General features: G+C 39.1%; 1 protein-coding gene across 1 annotated transcript in view; it reads right to left on the reverse strand.

Annotated features, from left to right (window-relative positions):
• The window catches only part of HSD17B7 (hydroxysteroid (17-beta) dehydrogenase 7), a 17,500-nt gene extending 4,843 nt beyond the window's left edge, over positions 1–12,657 (reverse strand). The window contains exons 1-6 of the mRNA XM_012639509.1: positions 12,569–12,657; positions 10,480–10,683; positions 7,276–7,368; positions 6,115–6,229; positions 4,192–4,386; positions 700–804 (exon numbers count right to left, since the gene is read on the reverse strand). Coding sequence (XP_012494963.1) covers positions 700–804; positions 4,192–4,386; positions 6,115–6,229; positions 7,276–7,368; positions 10,480–10,683; positions 12,569–12,603 — 747 coding nt within the window. The 5' untranslated portion in view covers positions 12,604–12,657. The remainder of the gene's footprint in view (positions 1–699; positions 805–4,191; positions 4,387–6,114; positions 6,230–7,275; positions 7,369–10,479; positions 10,684–12,568) is intronic.
• Between the last annotated feature and the right edge of the window lie 1,762 nt (positions 12,658–14,419).

A 14,419-nucleotide genomic window follows, 5' to 3' on the forward strand; every position in this document is an offset into this window, starting at 1 on the left:
GTCACAAAAGGATTATTCATTTAATTACTAAAAAAAGAAATACTGCATTTCTGATTCTAGAACATTTTTAAGTATCAAAAAATAAGGAAGTCAAAAAAGAAATATCACTTAATCTCCATCACTCTAAGTCAAACAGTTTTAACATGAAGGCATATTTACTTCTAATCTTTTTTCCATGCCTGCCACAATGGAGGGACATTCCTTCTTGAGCCCTACAGGGAGAGACATTTCCTAAAAGTAGCATTTTCTAATGTGTGCTGGAGGAATAGTAGTCCTGCTAGATGCTCAAAATACAAAATAAAACAAAGAAACCACAATGTGGTTCTATGGTCATGCAATGCACAATCATCTATTCCTTGAGAGCTTTTAATGCACATGACCACAACAAAAACTCAGAGAAGTCCAGTTTAACACTTCTTAACTCCCATTTCCCAAAATTACATGATTACACAACTCTTAGGATCTACGGTGCACAATCAACGAAACACTCCTTTGAAGAGAGTGGACACTCAGATGGTGGTGCAGTGGTAACACCCAATAGTATGAAACAGAGGCTACATATTAAGCAACTTTGAAAACCTCAAGTTAAATGGATTTCAGGTTCAGTTTCTTACATCATTTCCCAACCCTTAAATACATCTAGTAGGTCCCAAATTAAAGAGATTTTGTAAACTAAGAAAAGATGTGTTCATCACTCACCAGCCATATGATTGGCATCAGCAGTGTCCATATAAAAGGAGGTAGAATTCCATATGTCAAATTGGTCAGTACTACACCTGGGCACACCACACTGGAATACAGACCCTGGGAGCACAGAGAGGGGTAGCAATAAGATATTAATTCAATGTATATTGACTCGGTCCAGCTATATGCTAATTAATAAGAGGTACACATATGAACCAGGAAACCAGGAGATAAAGAATTTATACTCCGAGTTATCCTCGAAGTTGGATAGATCATTTCAGTTTAAGAATCATTGTACTAAGAACCCACTAGAAAAGGCACTCAGGGTGTACAAATTAGTAAGACAAAGTCTCTATTCTCAAGAAACTTGCAATATAAAGAATAACCAACCTTAAAATGGGGGGAGAAAAGTAGGGCCTGATTAACTGAGTTTTCCATGTTGTTGGCTTATTTGAAGATCAGTTTATCAATCACAATAAGCACATAAAATAAAAAGATGTATCCTTGCCTTTAAGAAATTTCTGATCTAATAAACAGACAGCTAAATCTAAACTTATGTGTCTGTTTCCATGCATAAGACCCATACCTCTGGCCTAAAAGCTACATAAGATAGTCAGAGCAAGTATCATACCAAATGCGGAAAAACCAAAGGCCTTTCCTCTTAGATCTGGAACAAGACAAGGATGTCCACTTTTACCACTGTTATTCAACATAGTACTGAAAGTTCTAGCTAGAGCAATCGGATAGGAGAAAGAAACAAAGGGCATCAAAATTAGAAAGGAAGAAGACAAATTATCCTCCTTTGAAGACTATATAATCTTGTATCTAGAGAAACCTAAAGACTCCACAAAAACCTATTAGAAATGATAAATAAATTCAGTAATACAAAATCAACATACAAATATCAATTACTGTTAGCATTTTTACCTACCGACAGTAAACAATGTGACAAAGATACCAAGAAAGTAATCTCATTTAAAATAGCTACAAATAAAATAAAATACCTAGGAATAATCTTAATCAAAGAAGTGAAAGATCTCTATAATGAACACTTTTTTATATTTATATAAAAATGTTCTTACATTTATAACAACATGGATGGAACTGAAGAATATTATGTTAAGTGAAATAAGCCAAGCACAGAAAGACAAATCTCACATGTTCTCACTTATATGTGGGAGCTAAATATTAAAAACAATTGATCTCGTGGAGACAGAGTATAGACTGATGGTTACCAGAGGCTGGAAAGGGGAGCGGGGAGGGGAGATAAAGTAGAGATGGTTAATGTGTACACAAATATAGTTAGATAGTTAGAATGAACAATATTTGATAGCACAACAAAGTGACTATAATCAACAATAAGTTAGGGTATACTCTAAAATAACTAAAACAGTGTAATTGGAATGTTCCTAACACAAAGAAATGATAAATGACTAAGATGATGTATACTCCAATTACCCTGATTTGATTAACCCACATTGTATGCCCGCATCAAAACATCACATGTACCCTACAAAGATATACAACTATTAATATTATGTACCCATAAAAACTAAAACTAAAAATAAAATAAATAAAATAATTATAGGGAATTAATCATGATGATCCCAAGTATTTCTTTCTCTATGGCTTCTGTGGGGGATCATTAACAATGATTAAAATCTATCAGGTAGCCTATACAGAACCTGACGACATTGCTAGTAATACAAGGCTTCTAAAGGAATCCCCCAATGTAGTTCTTTTTTAGCTGCTTTATATTCTCACAAAAGCCAATAGGTTGAAGAACCAATCCCAACAGAGTTTAGCAGCACTAGCTAAATCTCCCTTTTTTGTAAAAGGTGAAATCCCAAACCTTATTTGATGAGCGAAACTTAAAATAAAATCCCATGGCTTTTTATGGAAGAAGTTAATCTACTCTGACTTTGTCCCCTAAAAGGAAGTTTCTAGAGTACCAGGAAGCTATTGAGACAAATTTTTAAACATCTGAAGAAACTTCAGAAGGAGCCTACACACTGAGCCCAAGCTGTAATAATAACAGCCAACACATGAACACACACACGAGAACATGCACACACATGTGCAGAACACATGAACACACCCCACATATATACTCACATTTTACACATGTCCACATACCCACAAAACCCATACATGTACATATGTACCCCCACATGTGTGCATGCATATATGCATACATCCCTACACTCATCCACACACACGTGTACACACACTCACATTCTGAGCACAAAGCACTGCTGTGACTGTTTCATCTCAATCTCCTCATTCAATCCTCCCAACAAATCTGTGAGGGAGGCACTAATATTTTCCCTATTTTCAGATGAGGAAACTGAGGCATAGGGAGATTAAATAATTTTCCTAAGATTGAAAGCTAATGACAGAGCCAGCATTCAAATCCAGTTCTAGAGAGTATGCTCTTAGCTTCTACTTTATACCACCCCCTTACTAAGAGGCATGATCACAGAAGAATTCCATCTGATAAAGGTCTTCATTCCAGAATAAGCACGGTCTAGACTCACATAAGGTTTAGATTTCTATGTCTAATTCATGATCAAAAAAGCTTCCTTGAAGGAAGACACAGTTTCTTGATTGATCATCTTTTTATTTCACCTTCCTCCTCAATCCTAAGCCTGGCCCAGTGCCCTAAACATGGTAGGTCGTTCATAAATGTTAATGGAATTAAAGTGCTCCAGAGCCCCTTACTCATATAACATAGTTAGTCAAAGCAAACAAAAGAAAATGACCTTGGGAAAGCCTGGAGATTTTCAGTTAAGATTTATACCTGGGCAACAGAGACATACAAAGAAGCAGTAAATTACAGAGCACAATGGCCACAAGAAGCCAGCATAACTAACAAGGGTCACCTTCTCCAAAGAAACACCCTCTACACCCGGATCCTCATAGAGATAGAGTTCTGGAGTCTCACCTAAAATCACCACTATCCAGGAAGCTTTAAAACTACTGACTATCCTACAGACATCTGACTAGGAGGCAGTGTGGGTCAGTGGAAAAAGTCCAAGTCATAAAGTCAGACAGCCCTGGACTCAACTATCAGCTCTACCATTCACAGGCTGTGTGATCTTCCAGTAAATGACCTCACTTCTCTGAGCTTTAGTGTCCTCATTTGAAAACGGGAATACTCAGACCTACCTCACTATAACAAGGAAAGTATTAAATAACATACACAGATAAAGAGTACATACAGCACCTGAAATGTAGCAAGTACTTAAACAGTAGCTATTGTTATTTTTAGTAGTGTCATTCTGTTACTATAAATTAGAATTCCTGGAAAACTAAAGAATGGTGAACTAACTACATCTATCCAAAAGGTTAGGAGCTAATTATCTCTCCCCTAAAACTTTTATATACACCAACCATCAATCTAAACTACAACAGGTAGTGGGAAGCCAGCCGAGTTACTAGGAAATCAACTGTAGTTCATTAGAGGCCCCTGCCTTGCCATTTCCATATCACCGAGACAGGCCTTACCCGCTGGTTGAAGTTCCTGTTCAACGCCACATTCAGAAGGTCAGTGGCATATTTGGAAGAGGCGTAAGGTTCCTGGCCTTTGCTGTGCTGGAAGTCCTCAAGGCTGAAAAGAGATTTCTTTGCGTTGCGAGATGACGTCCAGATGAGCTGAGATGGACTGTCGCTGTGACAGAGGAGAGGTTCCAGTTCCCGAATCTGAGTGGAAGAAAAAAAAGAACAAGAAGTATCAGAATATGCTGGCAGATTAAATAATGATTCTGAAGCCACTATACATGTATACTAAACTTGAATAATTAAGTAAAGAGATGGAGGATGATGGAAGCCAGGTTTGTCACTGTTGAAGTGGGACACCACAGACAAGAAAGGAGAGGAGGCTAGAATGAGCCAGATGGTCATAGATTAGGGTTAGAGACATCAGTATGAATTCATGTGCAGCTTAACAGAAATATAAGTTAGTTACACAAAAATATTTACATATATGTACACATACATGAGTTAGTATGCACATATATATCTCCTTGGTCTGTTAGCGGAGAGGGCCTAGAAATTGATATCTCAATAGCAACGAGTACCCAGATCCTGGTTTCTAATAACCATTCTCCGACAAAAGGAACCAGGACTTCTTAGAAAAAAGGATAATGCTAGGACTGAGGCAGGAAATATACAAGATGATCTGAAGCATTGTGCAGTGTCAGAAAGTAAGAAAGTACTCAAAACGAAAACTAAAACAAAACCAGAAACCATAATGATGGGACATATGTCAAAGAGATACAGAAGCCAACTGAATGAGCTCCCAGCAGCCAAAACTGGAACAATTTGAGCAAAAAAAGTAAAGTAGTATTTGTGACTTCAAAGTAGAAAATACGTATCCATGGGTCCACATGGATATAATAAATAATTGAATAAAGAAATAAATGGAGACTAGACAAATCTCCCTTGCAGAAAAATTCCAAATAATTTCTACAGATAATCCACCCTTAAGGAGATGGAGTGTAATTCCATAAATGAGGGCTACACACAGTGACTTTCTTCCAAAGAGCACAGTATGAAAAGGCAGAAGGAAAGACACACAGTAACTTTCTTCCAAAGAGCACAGTATGAAAAGGGAGAAGGAAAGACACACAGTAACTTTCTTCCAAAGAGCACAGTATGAAAAGGGAGAAGGAAAGAGTAGCTTCAGAATGGAGAAACCTGACAAATATTGCCTCAAGCCCCGTGATCAAGGTTAACATCAACACTGCTAAGTCATGTTGATAGTATATACTCTTGATAGGACATCATGAGAACGGCACTTTACCTTGGTGGTCTTCCTCCCAAAAACACTTCTCCAGTCTAACCAGGAGAGAAATACCAGACAAATCCCAACTGAGGGAGTCTACACAATACTTGAGCAGTAATTCTCAAAACTGTCAAGGTCATCAAAAACAAGAAAAGTCTGAGAAACTGTTACAATCAAGAAGAGCCTAAGGACACCAGACTGCTAAATGTACCGTGGTATCTTGGATGGGATTCTGAAAAAGGACATTAGGCAAAAACTGAGAAACTGAATAGAGCATAGACTTTAGTTACCAATAATGTATCAGTACTGGTTCATCTATTTTGATAAATGTACCATACTAATGCAAGAAGTTAGTAAGAGGGGAAACTGGGTGTAGGGTATACAGAAACTCTCTATACTATCTTTGCAATAATTCTGAAAATCTAAAACTATTCTAAAACAATAAGTTTCTTGAAGAAAGATCTACTAGGAAAGTTTCCAAATGTGCTCCATGCTTGCAATGAACAATAAGACAAATGCAATCAAGAAAACTCGTAAACGTGAGATTGAATCAGTTATAGTTGAAGAACTATAATAATGCACTGTGCCTGGAACTTTACAGTCATTATCTAAGTATTGGCTTATTAAGACCAAAGCCTTTTTACCAGGATAAAGTGGCCAAAGACATTGGTTTCAAACACCTCCTGGAGCCCATCGGCAGTGATTTTTTCATCCTGGGTCAGCAGTCCTTCAGCTGTGGAGAACATATGAATCACTTTTCTGAAACAGCAGAAGACAGTTGTGAAGACAATTGTATGACTTTTTAAAGCTTCTTTAACCGAAGCTAATGAAGAGATACTCTGACCCATCCCCACCCACAAACTACACCTTCCTTGATTCTGTAATGACAGGAATAACAATATCTATTTCTCAGACTAAGATTGTCATAGTAAATGAAATACAAAAATGTTTCTTTTCCTCCAATTCACAGAAGTACTTACATACTTGTAGCTCACACTACCAATAGGAAGCTGAGTCTCTCAAAGGCTTGCTGTTAAAACTCTCCTCACCTCTTTCCAAATCAGTTACACGTAAAATGTTCTGGGGGAACAATAGCTATGCCAAGGGTAAAAAGTCTTCCCTTGCACAGAGTATGTTTAATTGCTGAAAGGGTTTTTTGGTTTTTTTTTAAACTGGGAATTCTTAAAGCATTGAACATATTAATATGGTGTTTTGCTGTGAGATCAGTTTAGTAGTATGTCAAGACCAGCGTGGAATTTGTGTGTGTGTATTTTATTGGAAGAAAGGTAAAGCAAAAGGAGCAGTGGGTTGCCAGATAAAACGTATTTCTTATTCTACGTTGTAATTCAACATTTCTGAAAGCCACTACACTAATGTGTACTGAAAGTCTCCCAGGGAGACATTAGTCCTCTACATTTCTCCAACCTACTGCTCAGAATACCTTACATACAACTGGGAAACTGGTCCAGCTTTCCCGGGTATTGGAGTCTCTCTGAGAATCCTAATTTAGAAATCTTCTTGCCAATAGGTACAATCAGGCAGACCAAAAATTGACCTTCCAAAATATCCAACCACTTAGAATGTCCTGGAGACCTAGAGCACCATAAGAACCAGGACTTGCAGTGTTCCCCACAAAAGAGGAATGTTTTTCTTTCATGGCAAGGTTGCAACACCATCTTTCTATGTCTTCATCCTTCTCAACACCCCCTTACCTTTCATCCCCTAACTTAACAGACTGAGAGCAAAACTAGGCAGAAAAATGAACACCTTCCTCCCAATCAATTCATCTAGAAAGTGGAAATTACCTTGAAAAGAGGCCAGAGAAAAGTGCTCTGATATTTAGCTGTGGATTAGGCATGATCCCAGCATTTAGATATACAAAGTCCAATCTCTGAAACCTGAAAATGAAACACCAAAACAAGATTGTGAGTTGCAAGGAGAGCACCCAGACAAGACTGTGTATTCTATCTCCCAAACAACGAGGAGAAAGAAAGCCTGAGAGAGACAGAAAATACTTTCTCAACCAATAAGATGGCCACAGCGAGCAACAAAGAATTTATAATACATAAGGGTTACAATAGTTCTTTCTCAACAATTTTTCTTTAGCCACAGTAAATATTTTAGTCTTCTTATGCTTTTCCTTCAAAGAGAATTTGGGGAGCCATAAAGGGCTTTGAAGTCAAATCTCTAATCAATAATTCCTTCTAGATTTGTCCTCCCAATCAGGCACTGCAGTAACCCTCTGTCTATTAAACCTGCTCTCCTCTGCTCTTAGAAAGTTTTTGTGTTTTGTTTCAATTCACATCTCCCCTAGTTGACAAGTAAAATTTATATAATATTAATATTCACTGGACTCGATCTATCAATGCTGAAATCTGAATGCTAAGATATCTACTAAAACAAAAGATCCATGTAGAAACCTTTCAATATTCATGGACAGGTGCTATGTATCATAAAATGATGAGAATACACAAAAATACAATGAGAGTATAAAAGGTGAATGGGGTAAGGTATTCTTGGTAGGCTCCCTCCAGAATATTTGTCCTGGAAGGAATTGTGAAATGCTGACTTGAGAAAACTTTTTTATTTTTAAGCCTACATAAGCCTTAATCTCCACTTTTAAACTAGGTTCAGGACAGGTAGAGCCTACTTTCATGATGTAGACACCATAAATATTCAGAATATCTCCTACAATTCAATGCATTACACTGTCTCTGTCCTCTGTATAACCCAAGATAAGAAGGGCCATAGCTACTAAAGCTAGGACTTTGAAATATATACCCGGTTACCAATACGGATCACACACAAACAGTGCTTGATCATCCTATAAATAATTAACTGCCAAATGACCCTCTCTAATTAGTAAATTGACTGTTTAAGATGCTGATATTGTTACCATCAGTTAATCATTTAAGTGCCACAGAGACAGTGTGGGTCCATCTATTGTTGGTTGTTTCATTATCTAATTTGCAAACTTTCATCTAAGAATATTAACATATTTGGCTAGGAATGGAGAGAAAACATTTAGCAAAGACACCAAATTAAGCACTGTCTTCAGTAAAATGACATACTACTCTCAAAGATGAAATAATTTACGCAATTGCTCTATTCTAGATAAAAGAGAATCACTATTTCTTATTAGTTTTTATCTGTACATAGTACAGAGTATTATAGATGAAAAGACCAGGTGTCAGGGATGATGTTGCTGCTTTAGCCATTGGAAGGCATCCTTCTCAAGCTCTCTTCAGCTCTAATTTACTTCAGATCTAGAATCGAAGAGATCTATTTGGGCCACTGCAGTAGAGCCCGAGGGATCTATCCGGACACCTCGACATATTCCCAAATTTGTGAATATCATTACAACTATCATTTCCTAAATTTGGATAATACCACCCATCTCAAAGAAAGCTGTTTTGTGAAGTAAATAAACACATCAAAGCTGCACTAAAACGCTGAGGAGAGTAGCTGGGACAATGCATTTTTACCTGGAGTGTTCCCTTCTGCCCCACAGACTCACTGCTGTGAATTGGTACTAAATTACTAAATATATTTCTAAATACTAAATTACCAGATCTGTGATAAAGTACTATCAAATATCTTGAAACTTTGGAGGCAAGTGAGAATAGTCAGAGCTATAAATGTCAAAACTTTCACTGTCAAAAGTCAACTGTGTTAGAATGGGCTATTATTAACTGGGAATGAAGGATCTTTTCTGCCAAATAAGAAAATATAACTAAATTTCTACAAAGCAGGTAAAAAGGCAGCTAGCTAAGAAGGTTTGGGGAAAGAATGTAAACATGATTTGAAACCTATACTTCTCTTCTGACTTTATGGTTTTTAACTCCATAAGGACATTTATTTATGCTTCATGGTCTTGGAGACCTTTAAGTTATAGAAGAGTAAGGGATGTGGAACACATCACAATTTCTTTGAAAATGAAACCTAGAAAATCTTGGCTTTTTTAGAAAGATAGTATGGCAGAAAAGTCTATGAGCTTAGCAGTAGAGGAGAGAGAAACCACATTTACAAAGGGCTAAGGCCACAATGAGAAGGGCCGAAGTGAAGAAAACCAGCATTTGCTTTTGAAACTTGTGCATTCAGAATAGGGAAATGCAAATGACTTTCAATTCATATAAATAAAATGCAAAGTATTTTTCATCAGCAAATGTGTTTATCAAGAAGGTCTTCTTTGCTTCTGATATACTTCATTTTATTATTCAAGGAAACAAAGTAATTTCTTGTTTCGTAGCAGCTCCAAATATAAAAATATTTGAAAATTAATTATTCCAGACAGCCCTAGGGCAGCATGGACTAGTGCAGAGTTCTTGAACTTTTTTGATCATAAATTCCTCTTAGAATTTTTTTTTTTTTTTAAAAAGCATGCCTTCTTTCCCCAGAAAAATGCATTATGCACCTACATGCAATTCTATGCTCACTTTTGGGGGAGTTATACATCCAGGCACCCTATTCCTTCATACACCAAATATTTATCAAATGCCTATTACACGCCAATTATTGTACAGGTATCAAAAAATCTTTACTGGCCTGGAGAAAATTACCCCTGAGGAAGCAGGGAGGAGACCTGGGTTCTGGGACTAACCCAACCAATGTGAGTTCAGACGACCTTCTCCGACACAGTACTCTTATTTCTGTGTCTTAGTTTCTTCACTTGTTAAATATCAGTACCTGCCCCACCTACTTAATGAATTCATTATGTGGAGGAAAAATGTAAAAAATGAATTAACTATCAAGGGAGTTACTTTAATGTAAGGCAGTACAGTTAACAACACGTCAGTGTACTCATAAATTAGTCTCTATGAACTAATTGTGATCATGATTGAGAATGAAAATGTAGTACTGAGACATAATGGGTCACTCTATACAGATGTCCTGAGCATAATTTCTTCTTACATTGCACTTGTTTCTTTTTAGGTTTTTATTTTCTTTCATATTTTATTAAATGTTATGCTGCACAATCATAAGAGAAAATCTGTCAGCATGAAACATACCGTTGCTTAAGTTCGTTGGAGGCCCGCAACACTGACTGCAGGTTGCTGACATCCACCTGCACAATGGTGACCTCGGCGGTGGGATGAGAGGCCAGCAGAGTGGCACGGACAGCTTCTGCTTTGCTCATGTTCCTGCACCCCAAACACAGGTGAAGTTCATCATCTTCCATCAGCAGCCGCTTGCAGAGGGCCAGGCCAATGCCACTGGGAGGACAAATAAGACACAGGATCTGCGTTATTTGGGATGGCTCCTGGTAGAGGCATTTCTCTCCGGTTCAGAAAACTCATTGTGTTAACTTGAGCTCCAATGAGGAGCCCAGGCAGAGAGAAAAGACTCAAAAGTTACTTAAAGAAAGGAGGAATCCTCCACTGTAACAGTCACTTGCTCAGGATGTTATCCAGTTTGTGTTTGTCTCATTCTGAAAAAGTTCAACGGCACAATAACTGGACTGAAAATGAGAGTTGTCCTTTGGCCTTTCTATTAATACCGAGTTTATACTGCTGGTGGTTTTCATTTTGTACTTTTTATGGCACTCATGAAAGTGATTTAATACATCACCAGCAAGGGTTGAAAAGAGCAACTCATTAGTTGTTTCCTACATGCATGTTTTATTTTGCTGCCTAAGTTCCTCAGCGGCAAAGGCTCTCCCATCGCCTTTTAAGGAGCACCAGAAATCTCTGATAAGGGAACAGATGAATCTTTTAGAAAGAGACATTGGTAACGTGGCAGGTGGTACAAATCCCTCTCAACTACTATGATTGAATAACCAAAAGAAAGAAGGAACTCAGCATGATTAAGTAGAATGTAGGAACTGAATAAATATTAGATGAGGACTAAGGGAAGCAGGGATGAGCACATCATTCAAAGACAATAAGCTACTTCAGGAAGAGCACTGTGAAGCACAAGAGACAGGGACAGCAGTCAAACCAGCTTGCTAGAAAGCAATGAAAACCTGGGTGATAATAAGTTCTCTTCCAAGACTTAAGCTGATTCCAGGCAAATATAGTCAGAACCCCAAAAAGAGCCTGGAACCATCAGCAATCTGTTAGCCCTGCCAATAAAACTTCAAAAACATTTGTTTATTCATCCTCACTTGATAATAGTAGGCCTTTAATATAAACATGCAATGGCACATATCATAATATATGTAAAAGAAACAAACACATAAAATCATTTCTAACTTATTTAAGATCTTCCACATCAAAAGCAACTCATCGGTTGTGAAAGTCACATAAGAGAGGACACACTAAAAAACTGCCAGTTAATTGGAGACACCTACCAAACTGGCTTAATTCATATGGACATGGTTAAATAACTGAAAGGGGACCAATCTTAAGTGACGTTTAACATATCCTCTGTTTTAATCTCTCAAAAATGCTAAGTGCAACTAATAGAAAAATGGTTTGGTTGGTTTCATCCTCCACACATTCTTTATGGAAATGCAAATGAGAAGTTAAATAGGCAACAGAAGGGGCTGAATGATCAAATGAGCAACTCTGGGATATTTATGAGCTGGTTATTCTGCACCCCAACCATGCCTTAACAAGAAAAGTTAATTTTCTCTGCGTTTCTGAAGAGTATATATTAGCTCTCTAGCACTGAGCTAGATGGAATGAGATGTTTTTTCCCCATCGTCCTAATGCTCACGGATGATCAAATTTGGCTGAGGGCAAAGGTCTTGCACAGATAAAACACTAGCATATAAGACGTGGCCACGCGGTCAGGAGCAAACCGCTGGACTGTAAATACTGAAGAGTATGTCAAAGATGGGGAAGGGGACGGGGGTCCGTGAGGGAAGGCCCTTTCCCTAGATAACCACAGGATCATCACTGAGACGCTCATCACTTACTGGCGCTCTAGTTTTCCTTTCCACTGCCATGTTTAATTCAAAGCACCAGTTCCTGGGCACCTCTAGGGCCAGCATGTCCCACACCTCCTGCAGTGGGGGCCCCAGAGAATAGCAGGGCAGGGTCTCCGCCGGAGTCCCAGCCTAGGCACGGTCAGCGGCGGGCGCTCCCAGGGTCGGTTCCTGGCGGGTCGCAGACCCCTGTTCCGCCGCCGCCTCTGCCCGCCCAAAGTAGGCCTCACCTGCTCGCCCCGGTGATCAAAACCACCTTCCGCATCTTCGCAAACCAGGCCGGGCAATAAAGCAAGAACCCACCACAGCTCTCAAAAGCCCTAAGCAAAGGCTCTCCGGCCGTGCCCACGCGCACCTCCACCAATCAGAGCGCGTCCAGGCGCGCCTCCCTTTGCGTCTTCGACTCCGCGCTGGGGCCTCCAATCGCAGTCCGCTGTCCGCCCGCGGCGCCGGGGCCGGTGTGGTGTGAGATAGGCCGAGGGGCGGAGTCGCGTGACGCAGAGGCCGGAGCCAATGCAGGTTCTCCCCGCCCCCCTCCCCTCACCCCCGCCCCTCCCCCGCCCCTCCACGGCGCAGCTGTCCTCTTCTGTCGCGACAGGGTGGGCACAGTCCCCTAGCCAAGCGCTCGGGGGCCGCCACCTTTGGAACGCGCTGGATCTGGGCCCTGTTGCCTCAGGTTTTCACTTGAATAGCAGAAAGGCCTCAGGCTGTTTTCATGTTAGAGGAAAGGTTTGGGTGTAAGAGCTAAAGTCAGGCGATTATGATGTACTCGGTTTTCCACTCCTTTTTTGATATGTAGATCCCGGCACTATGCCACTTTACAGCTCAGCTTCTGCTCCCAGACTTCCTCTCTCTCTAAAGAATCCTCTTTGGGAAAATGAACATTGATTTTAATAAAAATATTATGTAGAATCATGCGTGAATGACCCACCTTCAAAACTTGAACTATGGCATGGAATCATACAATCTCAGAACTTCATTCTCTGCTATGCCTAGAATGTACTGTAATCCGCAGCAGTGGCTCTCAAACTCTATGTGGTGAAGGAGGTGTTTTGTGTTTTCAAGCCATCCCAGATGGGTACTTTTGGATAATACAATCAATCAATAAATAAACTAGAAAAATAAAAAGCAAAAGGCATACAAAATACAAGCCCCAGTTTTTCTTTATTAGATTCAACACATATAAAAAGTACTCCGCCAAAATGCTATAAAAGTTTCTAATGCTTACTCTAGGTTTCTGTATTTACAGTAGATTAGTGACAGGACCATCACCAGTCCCAGCTCACACTGAGTAAAACTGTACATCATATATCAAACTCTACTGAACATACTTTAGTCCATGGCCTCTTTCAAGGTTTTAATTATTTATAAACAGCAATGATCCCCAAAAGACTGAGATAATCTATATTGGCTTTTGATTTTAGAGGTTTTGGCTAATGATACCAACTAGTTTAGTAATCATGTACCTTATACCAGGAAAAATTAGATTGAAAGAACAAATTTGATTATTTGAACATTACATTCCTAAATAAAATTTCTTTATCATGGAGGTGGAATTCACCTCCTATCCTTATCCCACTCTCAACTGTTTAAGACCACGATGTAACAATACTTTCTGAAAATCCTGGAATAAAATTACCCCAATCTTGAGAGTCTACACCCAAAGGTTCCTTTTAAAATGTCCTGGAACTGAGAGGTGATGTGTAAAAGGAGTGAGAGAGGGGAGACAGAGTTACATGGCTATTCCATAGAAAACTCATTCCTGCAAAGGGGGAGGGCCTAGACTTTACAGGTTCATCAGCATCACCGCCATCTTGGGATGACCACCAGGGTAGAACAGACTGAAATAAGAAAAAGGCCAGAAGACTTCAGAGCCAGACCAACAGTCTCTCCTTTTACCATGGTTTCAGTCCAAGTCAAGTGAGGAAACTTTGGCCTCTTCTTCCTTTTTTCAACTAAAGTTACTGCTTTCGAGGTGTTGTGACCTTCAAACGATGGGCTGAATTGCTAGAGGTGCCAGAGAGACCAGGAGAAGAGAACTTTGTTCACAACAGATATCATTTAATCTTGTATTTTCACAA

This window comes from Propithecus coquereli, unplaced genomic scaffold, assembly GCF_000956105.1.
Source record: "Propithecus coquereli isolate 6110/MARCELLA unplaced genomic scaffold, Pcoq_1.0 Scaffold140, whole genome shotgun sequence".
Classification (NCBI taxonomy): Eukaryota; Metazoa; Chordata; class Mammalia; order Primates; family Indriidae; genus Propithecus; species Propithecus coquereli.